Source organism: Chiloscyllium plagiosum, chromosome 2 (genome assembly GCF_004010195.1).
Source record: "Chiloscyllium plagiosum isolate BGI_BamShark_2017 chromosome 2, ASM401019v2, whole genome shotgun sequence".
Classification (NCBI taxonomy): Eukaryota; Metazoa; Chordata; class Chondrichthyes; order Orectolobiformes; family Hemiscylliidae; genus Chiloscyllium; species Chiloscyllium plagiosum.
The window spans coordinates 112,730,644-112,756,833 of NC_057711.1; the positions used below are offsets into that span (position 1 = coordinate 112,730,644).

The following is a 26,190-nucleotide window of genomic DNA, read 5'->3' on the forward strand; positions in this document are numbered from 1 at the left end:
CTTTTGAAAGTTCCTGCCAAATAACTTCAAAATTGGCCTTCCTCCAATTCAGAACTTCAACTTTTAGATCTGATCTATCCTTTTCCATCACTATTTTAGAATGATGGTCACTGGCCCCAACATGCTCCCCACTGACACCTCAGCCACCTGCCATGCCTTATTACCCAAGAGTAGGTCAAGTTTTGCACCTTCTCTAGTAGGTACATCCACATACTGAATCAGAAAATTTTCTTGTACACATTAAACAAATTCCTCCTTAACTTGGCAGTCCCAGTCTGTGTTTGGGAAGTTAAAATCCTTTACCACAACCACCCTATTATTCTTACACATAACTGAGATATCCTTACAAATTTGCTTCTCAAGTTCCCACTGATTACTGCGAGGTATATATATATTATATACAATCCCAATAAGGTGATTATCCCTTCCTTATTTTTTAGTTCCACTCAAATAACCTCCCTGGACACATCCCCAATATCCTCCTGAAGTACAGCTCTAATGTTATCCTTAATCAAAAATGCCACTCCCCTCCTCTCTTGCCCCACCTTTCAATCATTCCTATAGCACCTATATCCTGGAACATTAAGCTACCAGTCCTGTCCATCCTTCAGTCTCTGTAATAGCCATGATACCCCAGTCCCATGTTCCTAACCATGCCCTGAGTTCAATTGCCTTACCTGCTAGGCCTCTTGCATTGAAATAAATGCAGTTTAATTTATCAGTATTACCTCGTTCTCGACTTTGTTCTTGCCTGCCCCACTGCTGTTCCCAACTGTACCAATCTCAGACTGATCTCTTTCGTCATGATCTCCCTGGGTCCCACCCACTCCTGCTTATTAGTTTAACTCAAATTGATAAATGCAAATATGTTACGAAGACAATGCATTTAGAGACTGGCTGTTCTCAATAACAAAATTATACTTAGAACCTTGGACAATATTTCTCAATTTCATAGCATAAAATAAATGTTTTTATTCAGTCAGGGAATGCAAGTTGCACTGGTTAATGCAACATTTATTACCCATCTCTAATTGCACAGTGAACCAATTAGAAGAGACAATGGCCTAGTAGCATTATCACTAGACTATTAATCTAGAAATCCAGGTAATGTTCTGGGGGCCATGGGTTAAAATCCCACCATGAAAAATGGTAGAATGTGAATTCAAAAATAAATCTAACGAATACCATGAAACTGTTGCCAATTGTCAGAAAAAAAATCTGAGTGTTTAATGACCTTTAGGGATGGAAATCTGCCATCCTTTTGCAGTCTGGCCTACACGTGACTATAGACTCACAGCAACATGGTTGACTCTCAACTGCCCTCTGGGCAATAAATTCCAGCCTGGCCAGTAATGTCCATGTGAATGAATAATAAAAAAAGATGGGTTTTATGGCAAACAATTTGAGATTTTTCATTAGACTAGCTTTTTATTCAAATTCAAATTTCATCATTTGTCACGATGGCATCAGAATTCATGTCCCCAGATCATTAGCCTGGGGTTCTGGATTACTAGTTCAGTAATAATGCCACTATGGCACCAACTCCCCTGAATGCGTGTTTTTAAAATATATAAAAACAAAATACCTACCCTACTCGTTGGTAACCAACAAAAAAGTTAAGAAATAAACTTCGGAATCACGTAAACTACGAACCTTCAGATCTTTTCACCACTACCACTGGTTACTGTTCTCTCACCAGAGTTGTGGATTTCCACAATTTCAATAGAATTACCTGTTTAATAACAGGAAACAGAATATCCACCAAATCTTTAAAACGATCTTCTTTTGTGGCTTGCAATACGTTGGCAGTGCACTTCAATGCAAGCATCTTGTACCGGAGATTTTCCTTGTGACACTCTTTTAACATGACCTGAAGGATGGCATCTATGCTGGGCTGGTCAGGCACTGTTTTCTGCAACTCTGCACTAGGTACAAAATTTGTAAGGTAAAACAGAATGCTACAGCGGAGATGGGTTGGATCACCTTGAACAGAAATTGTCTTAGCTCACTGCACATATTACTTTTCATGATTCTTATGTTTTTAAAATATTATTGACTGACATATTATAAGAGAATATGAACAAAATAAATCATAACGCATTCCTACTTAATGTTTACCTGCATGCAGCCACCACACTATCAACAGCTTTCAGCAGTTCCTCCTGAAAGAAGAAAAAAATTCTTAAGGGAATTCTGTACCTTTGGTTTTGCTGTACCAGTAATGTTTGCTTGAGCAATGATAGCTCTTTCAGTGACTTTACCCTTATTGTTGATAACTTCACATGAAGGCATCCTTCGATCCATCCTGATCCACCCATCCTAACATCCTCCCACTGTAGCAAGCTCAGTATGAAAGCTACCTTTTCCCTTGTTCTGCAATTTAGTTTGAAGTAATATTCCAGGTTTACATTTTCCATTTCCTTAACAATCTCATATTCCTTCAAGAAATTCTCTGACTACTTTTTAGTTTGAAAAGTTCAGGTTTCTCCAGGCTTTGCTAATAACTAGATGTCAGCCTTATGATGCATCCCTACACTGCTCCTGGCATAGGAAGAAGTGTCCTTGTTTCTAGGTACCCAGAAAGGACACAGTTCTAAGATGGAATCTGACAAGCATTGTATAGAGCTTTGATCTTTACCTCCTTTGACTATGGGGCGGCAAATCTCTACAGTAAAGTCTCACTGCTACACATTATCACAACAGCAATTAAACAAGATGTATATTTTAAATGGCAGATACTAGGCAGCAATCTCATTCAGAGTTGTGAGGTTCTACAACCATGAACATATTTCCTGTAATCATCAATAAAAAACTGTAAAACACACAGGAAGTGAAATAGATTTGAGTAAGAAATTGGTACACCAAATTTAATCAAGAGAAAATATTTTAATTACAAAGTGACATCTACTTGAGATCTTTTCTCAAATAAAATTCTGTAAGGTAGCATTAAATGAGATGTTCTACCTTTCCTGTCCACGTTCGACCGGATATTCCTTGTAAAAGTGCATTCAATATCAGTCCCAAGTGAGGTGGAACCAAAGAGCCAGCCTGTTGTTTGGCAATGGATGCCATAGCAGTAGCACCTTGTGCCTTCATCTTCCATGATTGAGACTGCAGAGCCTTTTGTGTAATAGCAATCAATTCTTGCATGTACAGCCGTATTCCACCAAAACTGCCTACAAGCAAAACACAAGTATCAACCTGTCAGGGTAAATCACAAATACAAAAACTGGTTGTCTAAAATAGTGCAGCCAAGTATAGTCTGATACACTGTTTTGGCAATCAAGTGCAGATAAACGCAAAATCAATTTTTTCTGCAAACACGCCAAAAGGCAGAGCTATAATCATACTTCTGGCTGCCTTTTGTCTGTCATCACTCTGTCTGATGCTCTAAGTAAACAATAAACACGAAGTACTGCAAACCATCTTAGTAGTCCCAAATGAAGAATTCATCTTGGACTTCTCCAAAGATACTATCAACACAGATGCCAGTCTTTATCCAATTCAAATCACTCCACACATTAAAAAATGATTAGGCCCTGGTTAGATTCTGTCTGAAGATTTATACTTCAGATCTAGCATTATCCCTTTCCAAGCCGTTCCAATACAGTTAAAAATGTTGTAATCCACTCAACCATATATAAACATTTCATGGTATATCCTGTCTAGGAAAAGCAGGAAAAAACTAATCTGATCCCAGTCTCCACTTAATCATTAACCAAGTAGTGCAAGGTGTTGTCCACAGAGCTATCAAGCAGCACATATTTAGCAACAGTCCTATTATGATGCCCAGTTTGGGTTTTGCTAGGCTTTGAACCTCAGTACAGCCTTTCTCCAAATGCAGCCAAAACATGAGGTTAGAATGACTGTTCTTGTCTTTGATGCAGCATTTCATCAAGTGTAACATTAAGCAATCTGATTAAATCGAAGTCAGGGGAAATCTCCACTGGTTGTGGTGATAGCTAGCAAGAAGGATGGTGGAAGTCAATTATCTTAACCACAGGACATGGCTGCAGGAGTTCCTCAGGGCAATGCCCTAGGCTTAACCATCTTCAGTTGTTTCATTAGTGACCTTCCCTCCAATCTGTCCTTGCTTGTTTCTAAATAGCAAGTAACATTCAGTTCATGGCAATGACATTGTCCAATGAGAATCTAATTAGTTCCACTTGACAGTCAAAGGGATCACTATCACCAAATCCATCACTTCTAATATTCTGAGAAGCACTATGGACCAGAGACTGACCTGGGCCAGCCGTAAAAAAATCCAATGGCGTCAAGAGCAGGTCAGAAGCTGACAATTCTGCAATAAATAAATAACTTACCTCGAAAAGTCTTTCCACTATCTGTAAGGCATAAGTCAGGAGTGTGAAAGAATTCTGTCTATTTGCAACTCCAACAACACACATGAAGCTCCATGCCATCCAGGACATAAGTAGCTGTTCAGAACCCCTTCGATCACCATAAATAATCACTCCGTCCATTGCTGTGATAGTAGTGTGTGCGCACCACAGAAGACCCACTGCAGCAACTTGCAACAGCTTCTTTGATAACACTATCTGACTTCCACTAGCTGGATCAAGAGGAGTAGACAGATTGGAATCATCACCTGCAAGTTCTCCTCCAAGTCTCAAGAAATTTATCACTTTTTTTTTACTGTTGCTAGGTCAAAATCCTGAAACTCCCTTCCTATCAGCAATATGGGTGCGCATGCAACACACGACTGCAGTGGTTTAATAAAGCATCTCAACACCACCTGCTCAAAGTTCAAATGGACAAGCAATAAATGCTGATCTCAGCTATGTCCTGATCTCATGAACAGATACAGCCTATCTGGGCTGAAAGGAGGGAGAGAGTGGGAGAAGGATGAAAGTTGTGATAAGAGAGTAGAGAGAGAAAATAATAAAGATAGAAAGAAGTCAACCACAAATGGCATTCAATTGTGAGCGAAGAGACGGACAATTCGCTGTGGAAGGGCAGAAAATATTAAGTAGAGAATAGGGAAGCGTAAAAATGTTGATTTTTTTTATGAGCAATAAATCATGAAAGATCAAGAAGTTACAACAAACAATGGATACAAAGGATCAGGTAATAACTGAAGTTGTAGATTAAAAAAAAATTCAAACTGTTTATCTCTTGCGGTTATGTTTATTTTGCTAATAACCCAATTGTGTATCCATTGTTCTCTTTTTAAAAACTTCCTTTTGAAGCTAAAAACTGTTACAAATATTCTTCCTTGCCTCTAATTTGCTCTGCAAGTCACTTTATTTATTTGGTTGGTCCAGTTCAGTTCCTGGTCAATAATAGTTTCTAGGATTTTGGTAGTGGAAAAAGTAAATAGAGGTGATAGTGATGGTAATGTCACTGAATGTCAAGGGAAGATAATTAGAATATCTCTTGTTTGAATTGCTCAGTACCTGACACTAGTGTGATTCAAATGTTTCCTTTCACTTACCAGCCCAAACCTGGTTGTCATCCAGATCTTGTTGCTTATGGGCACAGTCTGCTTCAGTATCTGAAGAATACTGCTGAAAATTGTGCAATCCTAATACTGCATTTAAAAACAAGATATATACCGAACAGATTTAAACTTGTGCAAATTAAGTGTTTTTTTACCAGGTACATTTTCTTGCCATACTTCAGTCCAGAGGTCAGACTCATTGGTTTCCCCTTTATCTTCATCTGGGATTTCATGCATTCCAAGAAATGCTAGGGGCAAGGCAACGGCTGCATGGTGCTTGATTACATCAGGACTGTGACACGCAATAGCATTTGCTGTCAGGGCACATGCCGATCGATAGACTTGCTCTGAAAATGTACAAGATACTCTAATTCCTTAAAACAGTTAATTGGACCATGGAGTTTATTTGGTTCAACCACAAACGCTTACAGATCCCCCAAAAGATACATGTCTGCTTCATACTTGCTGTATCTCTTTTGGAGTTTTGAAAGAGATGGCGTTTTCAAACTGCCTCGTTTTTCAAAAATGTGCTAGTGCAAAGGGTAAAGCCACACAGAACAATACAGCACAGGAGGAGGCCACTCTGTCCATTTTTGTGCTCAGTATTTTGAAAGAGATGTCCAATTAGTCCCACTGTCTTGACGTTTCCCCACAGTAGTACAAAATTTCCTCTTCTGTATTCTTTCACATTCTTTGATAAGCCACTACTTAGTCTATGCAAAAATATTTTTCCACGTTTCCCCTTTGAATCTTTTGCCAGTTAGCATAAATCTGATTATTAATAATCTTGTAATGGAAACAGTTTCTTATTTACTATCTCTGTATCCCCTATTAAATCTCTCCTTCACTTTCCCTTCCCTAATAAGAAGCTTCTCTGTAACTGAAGTTCGCATCTTGGCAAACCCCCTCAGAATCTTCTATAAGTCTATGCCATCTTCCTCAAGTACATCACCAAGAATTGAATACAATGTTTCAGGTGGCACTTAACCAATGATTTATAAAGGTTTAGTATAACGTCCTTGTTTTTACATTCTATGCTTCAGTTTATCAGGCCAAGGCTGTATTACTTATTTTTAAAACAGCAACTTGCATTGCTGTTGAAATTTCTGTTCATTTGCCTCCTGTGTCTCTGTTCCTGTACCCTCTCTACAATCATATCATTACCTTGAGATGGCGTCTTCTCATTCTTTCTATGAAAATCTAACATAGCACACTCTTGTGTGTTAAGTTGTATTCACTAATATCCTGGCCCACTTCATCAAGTTGGTTTGGTCCTCCTGAAACCCATCACCAATCTCATTCTTTACAACATTTCTGCATTTTATATAATCTGCAAATAACCACAGCAGACTTGCCACAAATCTGAAAAAAAAAACACTCACCACTACTTTCAGCTTGTTGTCTCTTAGCCATTGTATATCTATTCTCTCACTGCCTCTTTAATCCAAGTGTATCATGTAGTACATTATAAAACATCACTTGATATGCTTTGTACACATCAAATGCACTTCCTTTATTAACCTTTTCCGTTATGTTATGTAAAATTGCTATAAGTTCTTTATCTGAAGTCCATTTGCGTGCTTTTAAAAAAAACTTCTGATTTCAGCTTAGCAACCATTTTGTTGTTATGATTCATTGGTTTCAACAGATGTTAACAATGAAGGTCAATTATAAACAGAGTGCAAGACACAAAGCATTAGAGGGTTGCTACTGATCAATTTTCTAAACAGAATTTCTTATACAAAATTAAATGTTACTTTTAATGTAACAGCTCTTTATTAGGCTTTAATAGAATTTAAAGCAATTCATGTTTATTCTCCTCAGCAATGTGTTAGTTTTATACGAGAATGAGCATTGAAGGGAAGTACTTCAGTTTGCCTATTAAGTTCTGGTGTCTACGCACTAACTCTCAATCCTTTTCTCTCAGGTTTGGAGCTTCACATTTCGCAATCTGTAATGATCTATTTGTGTAAACTTTTATGTTTGTTCTAATATTTCCTTAGCTTCATATTGTCTTTCACGCTTTCATCATACCTGAGAGGCCAAGGTATCTATCTGTCAAATGCTTTTCTTTACTCACTTTACAAAGCTGAAATAGTTCTATTTTTAGAAATAGTGGATATTTATTCCTCACCTTTTCAACATACTTTGTGATTTGTGAATCTGCACCTCTAGTCTTCCTTTCCTTTTCTCCATTTAATTAATTTCCACAGTGCATGTAATCTCCTTATTATTCCAAACAGAATGTATTCACTCACATTTATCGATATTGAAGTGCATTTACTGATTACACATAATTGAACAAGTTTATTAAAACCTTCTTTTATCTTAGTCTAATCCTCCTACTAAACTGCACCACTCTATCACTAGGTCCCAATTTGGCCTAATCTGAAATTATGACTGAAAAACCTGACAAGCAACTAAGCACTCTAAAAGGAATATTTCTATAAGAGTGCAAAGTGCTGACAAAGGTAAACCAATGCAACTGTTCTGAGGAAGTGTCACTAGAGCCGAAACTTTAACTCTGATTTCTCTGCATAAATGCCACCAGATCTCCAGAGCTTTTCCAGCAACTTCTGCTTTTGTTTCCAATGTAACTGTGACTGTACAAAATTTACAACGAAATCTCCATTAGAAATATTGACAGGAGATATATATATTTACCATCTTTTTCAAGATACCAAGTGCTGAGTTTTTGAAATAGCTTTTCGGTGCTATTAGTCCGTGCTGCCTGTAAGATAATAATTCTGGATTATTATAAGAGTCGTATGAAATACAAATATACAAAATCGACAGGGAGACAAAGAACGTTCAGTGCATCAAGCCAGCCACATAAACTACCTAATGTCATGATTAGGTAACCATCCCACAAGGATGCCTTTCCACCTGAAATCAGTCCTGTGATCTCCTGGGGGAGTTAAGAAAATAAATCCCAAGGCCAATCGGGACAAGAGTAGGCAAACAATCTGGGAAGATCCTCTTTGACATAAAGCAATCAAAATGAGTCCACAGGAACACACAGATCAATTAACCTGGTGTTTTATCGACATTTTATAATATTTAGTGAGAAACAGGATTCTGCACTCATCACATGAACTAGCAACTTGTTCTCTTAGTTCAACATTCTCTGGGGGTGAGGGGGTGGGTTAGAAAAAAGAACTGTCTAATGTCAAAACTTGTCTTTCCATGTTGTAACATAGACGTGTGACTGCATTGCTTCTGGGCTCCCTCACTTATCTGGAGGAACTGGTTAAGAAGAATACACTCAAATCCTTTAACATTTTTGCATGGTGTTATCAAATCATCCCAAATTCTACACATTTCTAGAAGGATTTCTGATGCAATAGAAATAATTCTGAATAATTTAAGTCTTTTAAACTGCGAATCAGTTTTTGAACTATGCTTCCTCAGCACTTGAGGGGACCAATATTGGACCCAGATTTCCAAAATAACTATTTAAATAAATTTGTACAAGACTTTATGCTCCTTCACATTAGGTTGCACAAGTAGAACAATCTAATGGTCTGTTTGCTTTGGTTCCAGTTTCTATTAGTTACACAGATTAGCAAACTTTGAGAGCAAGTTTTAGACTCTCTCAACTGATTTTAATTCTGTATGGTGTACCATCCAAGTGCACATTACTATCATTAAAATACTGTAGATACTTACCCGAACTAAATGACCTATTGCCACAGCATATGCTTTCCTTATGACACTGCTACGATCATTTAAACCCGACAACAGGGCACTCATCAATTTACCTGTCAACATGAAAGAGGACCATGTTACAACAGAATCACACAATGCAAATACTTTCCCATTTCATTTAACTATTTTGTCCTTTTTATGAGGGACATATTTTCTTTCCTGTTGTTGTAACAATTTCTTTTTGACTTAAGTATTTAGGAAGCATTAAAAAAAAAAGTGACGACTAACGTAATCACTTGACTTTGGAATGGCATCTATAGATAATCTGGAATGCCTGCTGTTAAGGATTCAATAGAAACTTCCAAAAAGAAGTGAATACCTGGAAAAGGAAGTTTTGCTTTGGTGACAGGGAAAGAGCAGGGAACTAATTGGTTGATTCTTTCAAAGAGTTGGCACAGGCATGTTAGGCCAAATAGCTTTCATTTGTGATTTTACGAATTCAATATGAAAAACAGATAAAAGTTAAATATTTACTGTTACAGGCCTTATATAGTGGTCTCTTAAAAGGAAATAAGCTTTATGCAGTAATAAGTCTATATACTAACCTGCGTAAGAATTTAAATCTTGTGGACATTTGGTTGTCAAGAAAACTACCACATGGGCACAACCTCCCTGTAAATTAGAACAGCAGATTAAACAGTAAGATTACCATTTTGATCATATTCATTGAAGGTGATAAATTGATGATTTTAGTTAACCAAAGATACCAAAAGGCATCATAGAAACATAATTACAAAGCAACAGTCTCCAAAATTACATTAGGAATGAAGAAAATTACTTCAACAGGTCATTAATATAGTTCTCTCAAGTTCCTACCTGCCTCAATTTGAAGGTGTTAACGTTTGTTTGGGTAAAGGTAAAGTCAAAGTTGCCATAGTACTAGAGGACAACAGGGCTTCTCTCTCATTAGACAGAGAGATGCCTGGTAGCAGTGGCTTAATCTAACGCTTACCATGTCTCAGGTAACGGGAGAGGTTGGCAAAGATAGTGCTTCACTATGACCTCAAGTCAGCGCGGGGACTGAACCCATGCATCAACATCGTTTATGTCACAAACCAGCCATCCAGCCAACTGAGCTAACCAACCCCAATGGATAATTGCTCAGATACTTGTAATTCTTGAATATTTAACTCATGAGCATTTTTCGTTTATCAGCCTGAATAGATGATGTTTGGAAAGATGTGAGGCACTTTGGCGTGTAAGAGGGAGTGTGGAGGAGGAGGCATTACAGCATTTTATCCACATGTGCACCTCTCAGCGGGGATTACATACTAAATAATACTGAACTACAATATTACTGGAACCAATTGCAATGCTCTTACCGAACATTAACCCAACTGAAATCAGCCAATGCAACAGAGACCCGGAATTATTTTAATTCTATCTGATTCTAGGCATCTTACTTTAGGAGGCTTGTGAACATATTAGGAAGTGTGCAGTAAAGATTTTGGGAATTGTCGTGGGTGCAGCAGACTTGACAGATGAGGACAGATTGGAGCAGATGCAATTATTCTCTTTAAAGAAGGTTGACAGGAGATTTTAAACAGGCATTTAAAATCACAATGGTCTTGACAGCTTAGACAGTGTGAAACATTTCTCTCTGACAGAAGGTTTGAGAAGTAAAAGATGCACTTTAAGGCGAATGGCAGAAAAAGCAATGGTGACATGAGAAAAATAAATTACATCGTGATGTGAAGTGTGTTGACTGGGAGTGTGAAGGTAGCTAATTGAATCGTGGCGTACAAAAGGGATTTGGATAATTATTTTAAGAAAAAAATAACTGCAGAATTCTGGAGAAAAGGCAAAACAGTGATAATAGCTCAGTAATTCTTGCAGAGAGCTTATATGTAGACAACATGACCTCCTATGATTCAAATTCAAGTTATAAATTTTAGACTTTCTATGGTTAGATTTTACACAGGGAGGCTGATTATTTCCACTGAAGGCAAAGAGGATCAATTTCATTAAAATACTAGGTAAATGGTAGTAGCCGTTTCACTGCTACAATGCTAATGAGCCCATCATAATGAAAAGTTAAGGGCACTAAATCTCACAGGCATGCATTGTCAAAAAGCAGGATGTTGGCTTCTCAGCAGTCCGAATGCATTAGTTTATGAAGGGGGATACCCAGAGTGGTGCAGAAGTGTGCATAAGATGAACATAAAAGTGTGATCAAGTATATTTGTTGCATGTATTTTTTTGTGGTATTTTAGGACTCACTTTGGTTCCAAGGCCAACTCCACTCCTCAGCAGTTCGCACAACTTGGGGACTAATTCTCTGAGAACAGAAGCATCTAGATGTTGGAGACACTATAATATACAAAAGGAAGACACAGGCAACAATGGAAACATACTCTTACTTTGTCTGTTGTAAATTATAAAGTCTTAATTATTAATCTTGTACACAGCATACATAGTGTAACGTTAATATTGTCACAGAGCATGTAAGGTCATAAGATATGTAAAGAAAAATCTTTGGTGAAAACTAATGTAAATCCCTTACAGTCAGAAACAAGGAAATTTATAATGAGGAGAAAGTGAGGTCTGCAGATGCTGGAGATCAAAGTTGAAACTTTATTGCTGGAACAGCACAGCAGGTCAGGCAGCATCCAGGGAACAGGAGATTCGACGTTTCGGGCACAGGCCGAAGAAGGGCCTGTGCCCGAAACGTCGAATCTCCTGTTCCCTGGATGCTGCCTGACCTGCTGTGCTGTTCCAGCAATAAAGTTTCAATTTATAATGAGGAACAAGGAAATGACTGACAATCTAAATTCATACTTTGCTTTTGTCTTCACAAAGGAGGACACTAATAATGGGGAACACAGTTTGATGAGTGGAAGGAAGTAAAGCAAATCTGTATTAGTACAGAAAGGGCGTTGGAGAAACTGATGAGATCAAAGGCCGATAAATCCCCACAGCCTGATAATCTACATCCCAGAGTCCTTAAGGCCCAAGAAATAGTGGATCAATTGGTTGACATCTCCTAAGATTATTTAGACGCTGAAAAACTTCCTACAGATTGGATGGTACCTAATGTAATTTATTAAAGAAAGGAGATAGAGAGAAAGGAAGGAATTATAGACCAGTGAGACTGATAGTGGTTGTGGGGAAGTTGCTGGAGTCCATTATCAAATATTTTGTAGCAGGGCAATTGGACAGTGGTAGAATCAGACACAATCAGCATGGATTTTAAAAAAAATTATGCTTGACAAATCTATTGGAATTCTTTGAGAGTCTATCAGGGAAGCCAATACATGTGGTTTATTCTGACTTTCAGAAGGCTTCTGATAAAGTCTTGCGTTAAGAGACTAATGTTAAAATTAAAGCATGGGATTGGGGGTAGTGTATTGAGATGGATAGAAAATTGGCTATCAGGTAGGAAACAGAGTAGGAACAAATGGATCTTTTTCTAAATGGCAAGCAGTGACTAGTGGGGTACTGCAGGGATTGGTACTAGGTCAGCTATTCACAATATATGCTGATGATTTAGATGAGTGCACTAACTAAAATATCTCAAAATTTGAAGAGGATTATGTGGAAAAACAAGTAGTGAGGAGGACAGAAAATGTTGCAGTGTGATTTAGACAGGTTGAATGAGTGGGCGAATGCATGGCAGATAATATATGAATTAATGAGAGATTATTCACTTTGGTAGCAAAAATAGCAAAATAGATTATTTGACTGGCTGTAAATAAAGAGAGGGGAATGCTCAATGAGACATAAATATCCTTGTGCACCAGTCACTGAAACTAAGTGCCCAACTGCAGCAGGCAGTAAAGAAGGCAAACTGTATGCTGGCCTTCATAGAGAGAGGATTTGAGTGCAGGAACAAGGATGTCTTTATGAAATTATATGGGAATTGGTGAAGGCACACCTGGAGTTTTGTATGCAGTTTTGGTCTCCTTATCCGAGGAAAGATATTCTTGTTATAGAGGGAGTGGAGAAATGGTTTACCAAATTGAGCAGGACTGACATATGAAGAGAGATTGAGTTGGTTAGAATTGTATTCACTGCAGTTTAGAAAGGTAACGGGGGAAATCGCATAGGAACCTATAAAATTCTATCAGGATGAGACCGGTTAGTTGCAGAAAGCAAGTTCCCAATGGTGGGGGAGTCCAGAAAGAGGGGTCATATTTTAAGCACTGGGGCAAACCTTTCAGGACTCAGCTGAGGAGAAATTTCTTCACCCACAGAATGGTGAGCCTGTGGAATTCACAACCACTGAAAGTGGTTCAGGCTAAAACATTGTGTGTTTTCAAGACGGCAGTAGATATAGCTCCGTAGCTAAAGGGAACAATGGATATGGGGAAGGCCGGAAATAGGGTATTGAGCTCAATGATGATCTGTACTGAATAATGTAGTAGACTCAAGAAGTCAAATGGCCTACTCCTGCTCCTGTCTTTTATGTTTCTATTTGAACCAAGAGAAATGATTAGACTTGTGGAAAGGGTAATTTTAAAACCAGAATTTTACAAATACTAGATCAGCAATAGATTCAAAATTATTTCAAATCCCAGCAAGACAGTTTCTTTTGGTCTGGAGATTAACACATCAGGTAAATTTCAACTTTTTGTACCTACCATGTTGATGGTCTCCATCATTGGAGAAGATTTAGCTGCACTAAGTCTGGCACTGTCCATAGTAGTCTAATATTTACACACACAAAAAAAGCAAAATGTTCATTAAATGAAGTCAACTTATTACAAAACAGAGATTGTACAATACAAGCAAATTCAATATCATACTGCACCTTCTCTTGTTCCGTAGCACGTAGACTCAAATAATTGAGGACCTGTGGCTCAAGAACACTTAGTGATTCCAACAAGGTGGGGATAAGTCTTGCTGCATGCGGTTTTAACAGAGTTCCTGCATTTTTGCTAATTTTCACAAGGGTATTGATACTATTTGAAGAAAACAAATTGATTACTGATGAAAATGACATTCTAATAAAATTGAGATATCTGGAAAATATAAATCACTTTACTTGATTATATCACATGTTTCATAATTATTTCCTTATAAGCTTTACAAAATTGAAGAGGTATGCACACAGCGATTATAGATGCAGATTGGAACATTGCCAACAAATGTCAAGTTCTCAGTGGGGATAAGACTGGGGATATTAGTGCTAGGTCGAAACCAAACTGTATAGCAATCTAGTTTTGCTAATTAAACATGGGCCCCTTCTTGAACTTATTTAAGAACTAAATGTGAAGTTAATGATCTTTGCACAATCTGGACAAAATACTTTGTTTGTGCAACTTATCAAAATCTTCGGAACTTAAAAAAAAATCCTCTTGGCCGTTTTTTTAGCAGTAGAAATGGTTCAAATATCTACAGCCTGTATATTCTATTAATCATTCTATGTTCCCTGATGTCTTTTGCAACCACTTCATCCTTACCAAAATTCATATTTTATATTATCACCAAATTTGATGAGATTATCATTCAATCTCTCTTACCTTCCATTCTATCACTGACCTTTGCTTTTGTTCTCTTCCCCACCCTTTCACTTGCTTAAAACTGTTACATCTCTACCTTTTCCCATCTCTTGCTATGTCTGAGTCCACATAATCTACACTTTGTGAAAAAAGATTAAAATTAACTGTGATCATCACCTCATGTCTAGGATAAACTGCTTCCATTACATGTAATGCATGTTGACGCTAATTCCTTTGTTCCTTGCTCAACCAATTTTTCATTCAATCTGCTGTATTTCTGTCTATACCATATTTTGAATTTTTTCAATAAGCCCGAGAGAAACTTTCCTGAATAGCTTTGAAAATTCATTTCAGAGACATTTTCAAATGATTTCTTTTTGATAAATTCACACTGGCTATATTAATTATTATATATTTGAGATGCTCAAACTTTATGCTGAATCATAGATTATAAGATTTTATTGATTTATCGGTCTAATCAGTTGAAATCTCCTCTCCATTTTTGAATTGGTGCTACATTGGTTATGCTCGAGTCCCAGGCCACTTTGCCTATCTAAGGAGGCTTTAAAACCTATTCTTTTCACCATTTTGACTTACTTCTAATGGCCTTGAGTTTATGTTATCAGGCCCTGATATGTAACCACCTTAAGTTCTGATAAATCTCCCAGAACCAAATCATTTTCTCAAAAAACAATTAGCTAAAACTTTGTAAACCCTCCTCCAGTTTACTCACTTTAGTTTCTCTTGACATTTGTAAATGCTAACAAAATGTTTATTTCACTTTTATTTTGGAGATTCTCCTAATCAAATCTATTACCACCAACTCAACATTGAGCTCAGCAAACTCAAATTGCAGTGTCTTTCTTTCTCTTTGTTGGTTTTGGTATTAGTCTCCTGCTTTCCTCTTTAGCTTTGGATGACAACTATTCGGTTTGGCCATTCATACCTTCTCCAGACATGATTTTTGCTTTTTCATTTGTTCCTTTTTCACTCTCCTTGGCTTTCCGCTACCTACCATATTATTATTCAATCTCTCCTACCTTCTATCCAATCACTGACCGTCCCTTTTGTTCTTTTCCCCATCCTTTCAATTGCTTAAAACCTGCTCCATCTCTATCTTTTCCCAATTCTCTTCTGAGAAGCCCTACAGTGTGGAAGTAAGTCATTCAGCCCAGTGAGTCCTCACTGACCTTCCAAAGAGCAGCCCACCCAGAGCCACCACCCTCCCCTATCTGTGTAATCCTGCATTCCCCGCAGCTAATCCATTTAACCTTGGATACTATGGGCAATTTAGCATGTCCAACCCACCTAACCTGTACATCTTTGGACTGTGGGAGAAAATCAGAGCACCCAGAGAAAATCCAGACAGATACAGGGAGAATGTGAAAACTCCACACATCTGAGGCTGGAATCAAACACAGGTCCTGGCACTGTGAGGCAACTGGGCTAATCACTGAGCCGTGCCACTTTTTGATGAAAGGCCATCAAATCTGAAACATTATTTGTTTCTCTTGCACAATTGATGCCAGAGTTGCTGCATATTTCTAGAATTTTCAGCTTCTATTTCACTTTTAAAACTACTATCCTGATGGAAACCTACATTCAACAATGTCAGAAGGATAAATGACAAAGATCAAATATGTGCATTACGTGAAACCTTCTTTAAAGCATACTACATAACTTATTTTATCTCTCTTTGAATGTTTCATAACACTAGTGACATTCATTCAACTGTCTTCGCTGTAGAAAACCTCTCAAAAATATTGGAAAATCGAAAGATGAAAAGGAAGAGAGAGAACTAAAATAATCATCACCACAGAAAAGGAACCGGGAACACTAAGAGACCTAAAGACTGATAAGTCCCCAGGGTCGGATGGTCTGCACCTTCAGATCTTAAGAGAAGTATTTACAGAGGTATTAGAGTCATTGGCTACAATCTTCCAAAATTCCTCAGATTCAACAATGGTCCCAGCAGAATGGAAAACAGCAAATAGAACACATTATTCAAGGAAGGAGAAAGAGAGAAAGGAGAGAGACAGAAAGTAGGAAACTACAGGCCAGTTATCCTAACATCAGTCACAGGAAATTGATAGAATCCATTACTGAGGAGATTATAGCAGAATGCTTAAAAAATTATAATGGGATTAGTCAGAGTCAATCTGGCTTTGCGAAAATGATGGGTTAACTAACAAGAAACAGAAATTAGAGATAACGGGATCTTATATTGATTAACAAACTGTAACTAGTGCAATTCTACAGTGATCAGTGCTGAGGCCCAACCTATTTAAAATCTGTATTAATTACTTTGATGAATAGATTAAACATATTGCAGGTAAATTTGCTAACAATGCCAAGTAGGAAAATAAGTTAGGAGGGGGTAAAGACAAGAAATATGGACAGGTTAAATGAGTGATCAAAAGGTTGGCACGTGGATTGTAACATGGGGAACCGTGAAATTGCCCACTTTGGGAGCAAGAATTGAAGAGCAGTACACTACTCAAATATAAAGAGGTGCAGAACTTGGTTGTTAAGTGAGATCTGGGTGACCCAGCACATGAATCACAAAAAGTTAGCATATACGTGCAGCAAGTAATTACGGTGCCAAATGGGATGTTAGTGCTTACTGGAAGGGAAATAGAATACAAAAGTAGGGAAGATTTAGTGTAGCTGCACAGGGTCTTAGTGAGACCACATTTGGAGTAATGTGTTCAATATAGGTCATTTTTGATAGAATAATTGCATTAGAAACAATTGAGAAAGTGCACTGGGCTCATTCCTAAGGTGAAAGGCTTATGAAGAAAGATTGAACACGTTGGGCCTATATCCATTGGGGTTTAGACAAATAAGAAGTGATCTTATTGAATCATTTAAGAATTTGAGGAGACTTGATTTGCTGTATACAGGGAGGAGGTTCTCTCTTATGAGGAGACAGCTTGAAAAAGAGCTTTGTTTTTAAAAACAAATGCAGAGAATTATTTTGTGTCTCACAGAGTTGCTACTTTGTGGAATTCTCTACCCTAAAAAACACTGAAGGCTGAATCATTGAATTTATTCAAAAAGGGGTCTAGCTCAGCTTTGATAGACAAGGGAATGAAGGATTATGGAAGGTAGGCAGGAAAGATCATAACAGATTAGCTCTGATCCTAATGAATGACAGAGCAGCTTCGAAGCAGCAAAAGCCAATGCGTACTTCTCATTTCTTTATACCCGCACTCATCACAGAATCAACATGTTAAGTTTATTCAACACTAAGATAAATTATTGAATGTGTCTCAATTTCTTTGCTCCTTCACTGTGATTTCATGATATATAAGTACATACCTTAGGGACTGAACTTCTGTTACAGGGCTCATAATGCCTTTGTCCAACAAGCAAGGTAAGAGCACAGCAATAACTTGCTGACCAGCAGCACCATTGGAAGGTTCACAGATACGTATGCACACCTATAAAAGAAAACAATTTAGTTGCTGTGGCAGAGAAAGCATATTCATATTAACTCCTTTATAATAGAAATATTGAAAATATTATTATATCATACGCACAAGACACTTAGACAACCTCTTGCCCCTTATCAATATGCGAAGTCTTTGTCCACACATTCCTCACATGACTTCACTTCAGCTCAGTGCAATTCGTGAGAACAATAATGAAGGCCAATTGGATATATCACCCACGGCATCATGAGCTCATCTTGTATAGTAGATGTAAGATTTTATTAAATGTCTTTTGGAAATTCAAATTTATTGACATCTACTGGTTTCCCATTCTCTATCCTCTTGTTTTCTCCTCAAAGAAATCTAATTAATTTGCCAAGGATTTTCCTTTCACAAAACTATGTTGATTCTGCCTGATTGGTAATGATTTTCTATTTGTCCTGCTACTTCCTTCTTAACAACAGATTTGAGCATTTTTTGTATGACAAATGTTAGGGTAATGGGCATATAATTCTCTGCTTTGTGTCTCTTTCCTTTTAGAATGTGTTACTTTTGTGTTTTCCAGTCCATTAGGACCTTCCCAGAAACTCAAAATGCATTCAATAACTCTGCTAACACTTGTATTAAAATTGATGGAAACAAACCTTCAAGTGTAGGGTATTTGTCAGCTTTAGACCGTTAATTTACCTAGTCTGTTTTTTCCACTGATTGTGATTGTTTTAAGTTCCTCTCTCCCTTTGGGCACATATCTCCTCTAGCTCCTAGCTTTTCTACTAAACTCAAGGGTTTTTTTGTGTCTTCTACAATGAAAGTAAATACTAAGTACTCATTCAAAGTCTCTCCCATTTCTTTGGTCCCCATTATTAATTCTCCAGTCTCAACCTCTAAGGGACCAATGCTAGTTTTCAGTATTCTCCGAGAATATAAAAAGGAAAAAAAGCTTTTACTGTGGCTCCATGCTTAATATCAAATTTAGTTTTATAATGCTCCTGCGAAACAGAGACTTTTTAAACGATGTCACCTGAAAAATGTGGTGTCTCAAAAAGTTACATGCCCTCTTACTGTCTAGACGGTTGAAAATCCGTCTGCTGAGACCGGAAGCTTTAACTGTTTAAACTTAACGAGATTACTAAAACCTTAAATGTCTTTCTCATTTAATAGCATACAACTAGTAACGTAAAATAAAGTAAAATTCTGTCCGTTTGCATTCAATATACAAGCAATATCCTTACCTTACTCAGAGTTTTAAGTGCAGAATCTGCAGCCTTACGAACAGACTCCTGTTAAACAAATAAAATCACTCAGGTGAAGAATAAAGGTATTCACATCCTCAACAATGAATTTTCAATTTTCAGCTTTTCACAAGAAGTTGAAGTGTACAGTACTTTCCTAATCACATCAATTTTCACTGACATAGACACTGGCTCATGCTGGCCTGTGATTGTTCATAGGACCATCCTCAAGAATTTCAAGCAAGTGGCCATTTTTTGTTTGCCAATCAATGCATTGATGTTGACAGGTTATTTTTTAGTTACAAGCTGAAAGTGTGTTGCTGGAAAAGCGCAGCAGGTCAGGCAGCATCCAGGGAACAGGAGAATCGACGTTTCGGGCATAAGCCCTTCTTCAGGCTATTTTTTAGTGACATCATGGCTGAAAATAATCCTAGCTGATGGGATAAATGTTTCCTTTAATTTCAAAACATATATAAAAACCAGGAAGGCCGATGAGGGAACTTTGCTTACACATATTTTCCTTATGCTACACATCCTTAATTGCCAGGCAGCTACCCACCCAAACAATGTAGAGAGAACATTGGAGGGGTACCATAAACTTCAAACTTAACTACAGAGCAGTATTTTCTGTGCAAAAACATCTTGAAAGAATATTTGAAGTTGTTTTCTATACCTTTATATCATCACGCACTCTGAAGAGAGTTTCCCATATTTCTGCAAGTCGGTCAATAATGTCATCCGCTTGTCTTCCCTGCAGTAGGTCACTAATTGCTAAACAGCTGTAAAATGATAATTATGATGGAGAATACAATTGGAAAAGACTATATTTTTCTTTCAGAGCAGAGTAGGCACTTTTCTGTTCTCAAGAGTGATTGAAAAATGCTTAGAACATTAATAATTCATTTTAAACATCATAGTTCTGTTGCAAGATGAACAAAAAGAAATTCTGTAGAGTGGCAGAATCTGCATTTAGTACCCAAGGTAAATAACACAACAAAAGAGTCACACAAAAATATTCCAGGGCAAAATCTTTCAAGATTTGTCAGCCTTTTTCTGTGGCCCAGTGGTAACAGTCCTACCCAAAGTCAGGAGGTTGTGAATTCAAGCTCCATCCAAGAGCCCTAGGCACAAATCTAGGCTAACACTCCCTGTGTTGCAATGACAGAGGTGCTATCTTTTGGATCAGATGTTAACCTTGGCCTATTTGCTCTCTTAGGTGCAAGATAAGAACGCCACAGCACTATTCAAAGAGCTGGGGATTTCTGATGCAACTTAGTCGAAACTTATTCCCTAACGAATGTCACTTTAACAGGCTATCTCATCATTATCATATTGCCGTTTGCTGAACCTTGCTATGTGCAAACTGGCTGCAGCATCTCCTGAAACATTTTAAAAATGCTTAATTGGAGGTAAAGAATTTTAGAGCATATTGAGCTAGTGAAGTATGTAAGCTTTTTTAAAACTTTTTTTTGTAGTTGATAATGACCTTTTTTTGTTTAGATTCTGATCCCACAATACTGGTCACTCATCACTGACCAATCAATACAAATTATCAAGAAGACAAGTATAAGCATCAAAATAAAACTAATTCCCTTCTTGAAACAATGAAACTGAAATTGCAAAGAATTATATTTTCCATTTATTCGACTTAATGAGTAAATTCAAAAGTCATATTCAACTCTAGCAGAAGACTAACAGACTTTTCTATCCAAAACTGATTCCTACAAATGTGATCTACTGGATCTATTGCCCACAAGTGTAATTTTTAAAGTTATAATTTTCTCAAATTGCCAATCTTGCACTGGTACACAACTTTAATTATTCTTCATCTACCTCAACAAATAATGTTAAATTGCCGGCTGTCAACTACTGATTGGATTATGTGAAAGTTAACTACCTGGCGTATAAAAACAAACAATTCACAGGAGGGAGATTGAGTACTTAGCTGCTGAAAGATATGCCTTCTTGTAAAGATAGGCAGATAAATGTCAACAAATTACAATTCTGCATTTGCTTTTGTAATGCATGATGAAACTGTGGGACTTATACATGCATAGTCATAGAGTCATAGAGATGTACAGCATGTAAACAGACCCATCGGTCCAAACAGTCCATACCGACCAGATATCCCAACTCAATCTAGTCCCACCTGCCAGCACCCGTCCCATTTCCCTCCAAACCCTTCCTATTCATATACCCATCCAAAGCCTTTTAAATGTTGCAATTGTACCAGCCTCCACCACTTCCTCTTATTAGTTTGGAGTTTTGGTTTTTGAGTTAGTAACCAATGGTTTTCTGTGTGTCTGAATTTATTAATTAGAGTCATAGAGTCATACAGATGTACAGCACGGAAATAGACCCTTCAGTCCAACTCATCCATGCCGACCACTAACTTTCAAGTATTTCTGTAGTTGCGGTGATTTTTTTTTGAAAACAAATTTTGAGGCCTGTCTTTAAAACTTTGTTTACATTGACACAGTTTTATAATCAAACAGGATAAACAAGTTTCAGGTTAGAAGGTTAGGAGAGTTTTCCTTAAGCTTAAGAGAACCACCCATAGCTTAAAGATATAGTTTTTTTTCTTCAGTTTTACTTTGAGTTTGAAGTCCTTGGAATAGGGTGGCCCTATAGGCTCAATGGATCTGCAGAAAGGAAGGATATATATTGAACTAGGATAAGTTAGAGTGAAGAATTAGTGTTATTCCCTGACCAGAAATGATGAGATAAAATGTTGAAGAGGTTACTTAAAGCAGAGTACACTTAAGCAGGTGCATAATTGCTCCAGGAAGAGTCAATCTGCAGTTCTGACCGAAGTTGTAGTCAGAAAGTGCTTAGTTCTACTGAAGTGCTAAGTACAGGGACTCTGGTTTGAGCTTTACACAAATAGTAACTTGGGTACTGCACAAAAGGTGTGTTTTGGGTAATATAACAAGAGTTGTTTTGCTTTTATAAAGGAGCATTTTGGGATTTTAAACTTAAGCACATAGTAAAATTATAAGTGTTTGAATTTGTACTATAAGTAGATAGTTCTGTTTGTTCTATTTTGTCTTTATTTATTTCATTAATAAACTTGTTTTATTGGTAATACAAAATCCACAGCATTCCATACTTCTATTTCAGTGAGAGACCAATTTGTTAAAGCCAAAAAATATATAATTTGTCAAACCAGGGTCCTATCTGGGATCTGACTTGTGTGGTAATAACAGGGATCACAAAAAATGTAAAGGATCCTTGTGCATTTATATTTGGATCGCATTATCATACAACAACATAATTAGATGAAGCCTATTACCTAACAATTATTTTCTATTCCCACCTTTATCTTCTTTTCCTATAATTCTTTTATTTTGTTTCCCACTCTATTCAAAGCATTAATTCTATATCAGAATATAGTTCAATTGTTATGTAAGATACTATCCTTCACATGTAAGCATGGCTTTTCAGGATGGGTCGTTAAACTGCAAACAAGGTCAGAAACCATCCCAATTTGACACCCCCCTGAACCTAAAAATACTTCAGACATCTGTGTAACAAATCAAACCTCATGTTTCTTTGCTTTACTCATAGAGAATCCACAACTTGCATCTGCAACAGTAATAGTACCTGGATTCACGAACACGCCAAAGATTGCTGGTTAAATTGTATATTAAATCTTGAAGAATCTCCTTTAAGTACGTGTCTATCTGTTAAAAGAAATATATAATTAACTAATGCTATGTGAAATTGTCTCATGATGATGACTGTTGAAACAGACCTACAGTGCAGATGATGGCACCACCCTATATAAAAGAAGTTGATAGATGGATGCATAGAACCATGCATTTCAGAAAAATAGATAAATGCAAGTCATGTAATTGTTGTGTTTCCTGAAGATATTAATTAGCTGATCTTTCAGTTTATTTTAAATATTTTATATTGCACCTCCTATATGGAAGAAACTAAAATATAGAACAGGCAGAAACTGTTATCAACAGAACTGTGCATAGGAGGTGGAGGAAATTCACACGTACTGAATAAACATCTTAGAAAAGATAAAATTGGAATGATCCTGCACAAGTTGTGTGTTTATACAAGACATGAGCAGATGATTCACTGGAATATGAACCCTTAATATGACATTATCCCTATGAATTTTCCCTTATGGAACATTATCCTGATTAATTTTCAATTATGAAACATGGAAAATAGGTGCAAGAGTAGGCCAATGGCCTTTTGAGTCGATACTACCATTCAATATGATCATGGTGATCATCCAACTCTGTACACTGTTACCATTTTCTCCCCATACCTTTCCATCCATTTAGCTCCAAGAACTAGATCTAACTCATTGAAGGCATTTGATGTTTTGGCTTTAACCATTTTCTGTAGCAGAGAATTCCACCAGGCTCACCACTCTCTGTGTGAAAAGTTTCTCCTCATTTCAGTCCTAAATGGCCTACTTCATATCCTTAAACTGTGACCTCTGGTTCTGGATAATTGGCAACATCCTTCCTGAATTTACCCTGTCTAGTCCTGTTAGAATTGTAACGAATTTCATTATGATTCTACTTCATTCTTCTTGGGGAGGGGATGGCCTACTGGAATTATCATTATTATCACTAGACTATTAATCTAGAAACTCAGCTAATGTCCTGGGGTCCCAATTTCAAATCCTGACAGCAGTTGGTAGAATTTGAATTAAATAATATCTGGAATTAAGAATCTACTGATGACCATGAAACCATTGTTGACGGCTGAAAATACCATCTAGTTCACTAATATCCTTGAGGGAAGGAGATCTTCCTCACTTGTCTGGCCTACATGTGACTCCAGACCAACTGTAATATGCCCTGTGAAATAGCCTAGCAAGTCATTCAGTTGTACCAACCACTGTAAAGTATCGTCAACGGCAACTACAGACTGGCAATAAATGCTGGCCAGCCTGCGATCCCCACATACGAATAAAAATAATTCTTCTAAACTTCAGGGAATAGTGTCTTAACCAGTCTCTCTTGCTATGTCTAACCTGCCATCCCAGGAATCAGTCTAGGAAACCTTTTAGCACTCCTTCCATAGGCAGGAAATATACCCTCAGAAAAGGAGATAAAAACTGCACACACTACTTCAGATGTGGTCTCACCAAGTCCCTGTGCAACAGCAGCAAGACATGCTTGCTGCTGTACTCGAATCCTCTTGCTATGAAGTATCATTTATCTTCATCACTGCTTGGTGCACCTGCATGGTTACTTTCAGTGACTGATGTATAAGGACACCCAGTTCTCATTCCATCTCCCTCCTTCCAAATCTATTGCCACTTAGATAATTATCCACCTTCCTGTTTTTACTACTAAAGTGGATTATCTCACATTTATGCACATTACACTTCATCTGCTATGCATTTACCCAATCACTCAACTTATCCAAATCACACTAAAGCATCTCTGTTGCATTTTCGTAGTTCACTCTTTCACCCAGCTTTGTGTTATCTACGAACTTGGAAATATTACATTTATTTTTTTCATTTAAATCATTAGTATTTATTGTGAATAGCTGGAGTCTGAACACTGATCCCTATGGTACCCTAATAGTCACTGCCTGCTATACAGAAAAAGTTTTATTCTTACTCATTGCATCGTGTCTGTCAACCAGTTCTGTATCAATGTCAGTACACGAGCCCCAATCCATGCACTTTAATTTTACTTGCTCATCTCTTATATGAAATCTTAATGAAATCCTTCTGAAAGTCCAAGTAAATTACAATCACTGGTTCTCCCATATTAACTCTACTAGTTAAGTCTTTGAAACATTCCAGTGTACCTGTCAAGCATTTCCCCTTTTGTAAATCCATGCAGACTTTGTCCAATCCTGTCAATGTTTTCCAACTGCTCTGCTACTCAACCTTTTATAATGGGCTCTAGCAGTTTCTCTATTACTGATGTCCAGCTAACCAGTCTATAATTCCCCATTTTCTCTCTCCTTTTTTAAGGTGTACGGTTACATTAGCTACCCTCCAATAAATAGGAGTTGTTCCAGAGTTTACAGAATTTTGGGCACCAGCTATTGCCCAGTTCCGCTGGAGGATGCTTGAAGAAAATTAACTTTCTCCTGCTGTAAATACATGTCAACCGAAGTAGCACATCCAGTAACGTTAGTTGGAAAAACTAATTAAGCTGGAGATGATAAAACCCTGAATGAGGTAATCTAAATAGCTCAAGTTCAAATTAAATAGAAAAAACATATTTTGAACTGTTGATTTTGAAGTCCAACACTTACAGCACTTTTATCTGTGACAAGAGCATTCCAAATACTGGTCATTGCCTGCCGGATTCCAGAGTTTGGATCAAACCGATACCGATAGAGTCTTGGGATAAGTTGAGCTAAATAAGGAGCCAATTGTTCTTCAGCCTTAGCTGCTATGATGTTAAAGCCAAAAGCAGCACCCTGCAGGGAGAAGGAGCAGTTATTTCACAATAGCATCACGTAGTTTGGTCTTTCCATTAATACAAAAGCCCAGCAATCCATAGGACAAGACATGATTGATTGAATTTACTCTTTCTGCCAAGGTTTCCATCCCACACTCTGCACAATGCAAACAGTAACAAAATATCATTTACCTTTCGAGAGTTCCACATAGCATGATGATTGGCGAGGTTCATGAACTTGTAAACAAGATCAGGTTGATTAAGATCACTGGCAAGACTGCAAAGCTCTTTGTATGTCGACAGTCCTTGCCTGATGATATTTAAAACAAAAATTAAGATACAGTGTTGTGACACTTGTAAGCATGTGCATTCATTAGTTTTAGCAGCAGAGTCAAACAGAAAATAATTACTGACCCACTGCAAATAATTTGCAATGGGAAAAAGGAAACATTTCAATTTCTTCCACAAGATAAAAAGTGCATTTATCACTTAGCTTGAAAAAGGAATAATGGTCTC

At 37.3% G+C, this 26,190-nt stretch overlaps 1 protein-coding gene across 1 annotated transcript in view; it reads right to left on the reverse strand.

Annotated features, from left to right (window-relative positions):
- The window catches only part of ecpas (Ecm29 proteasome adaptor and scaffold), a 114,173-nt gene that overhangs the window by 11,055 nt on the left and 76,928 nt on the right, over positions 1-26,190 (reverse strand). The window contains exons 29-44 of the mRNA XM_043716135.1: positions 25,867-25,984; positions 25,526-25,693; positions 22,877-22,956; positions 19,947-20,052; positions 19,274-19,321; positions 17,929-18,050; positions 13,917-14,067; positions 13,747-13,812; positions 11,387-11,476; positions 9,712-9,778; positions 9,128-9,219; positions 8,123-8,189; positions 5,614-5,805; positions 2,965-3,176; positions 2,119-2,162; positions 1,733-1,925 (exon numbers count right to left, since the gene is read on the reverse strand). Coding sequence (XP_043572070.1) covers positions 1,733-1,925; positions 2,119-2,162; positions 2,965-3,176; positions 5,614-5,805; positions 8,123-8,189; positions 9,128-9,219; positions 9,712-9,778; positions 11,387-11,476; positions 13,747-13,812; positions 13,917-14,067; positions 17,929-18,050; positions 19,274-19,321; positions 19,947-20,052; positions 22,877-22,956; positions 25,526-25,693; positions 25,867-25,984 — 1,816 coding nt within the window. The remainder of the gene's footprint in view (positions 1-1,732; positions 1,926-2,118; positions 2,163-2,964; positions 3,177-5,613; positions 5,806-8,122; positions 8,190-9,127; positions 9,220-9,711; positions 9,779-11,386; positions 11,477-13,746; positions 13,813-13,916; positions 14,068-17,928; positions 18,051-19,273; positions 19,322-19,946; positions 20,053-22,876; positions 22,957-25,525; positions 25,694-25,866; positions 25,985-26,190) is intronic.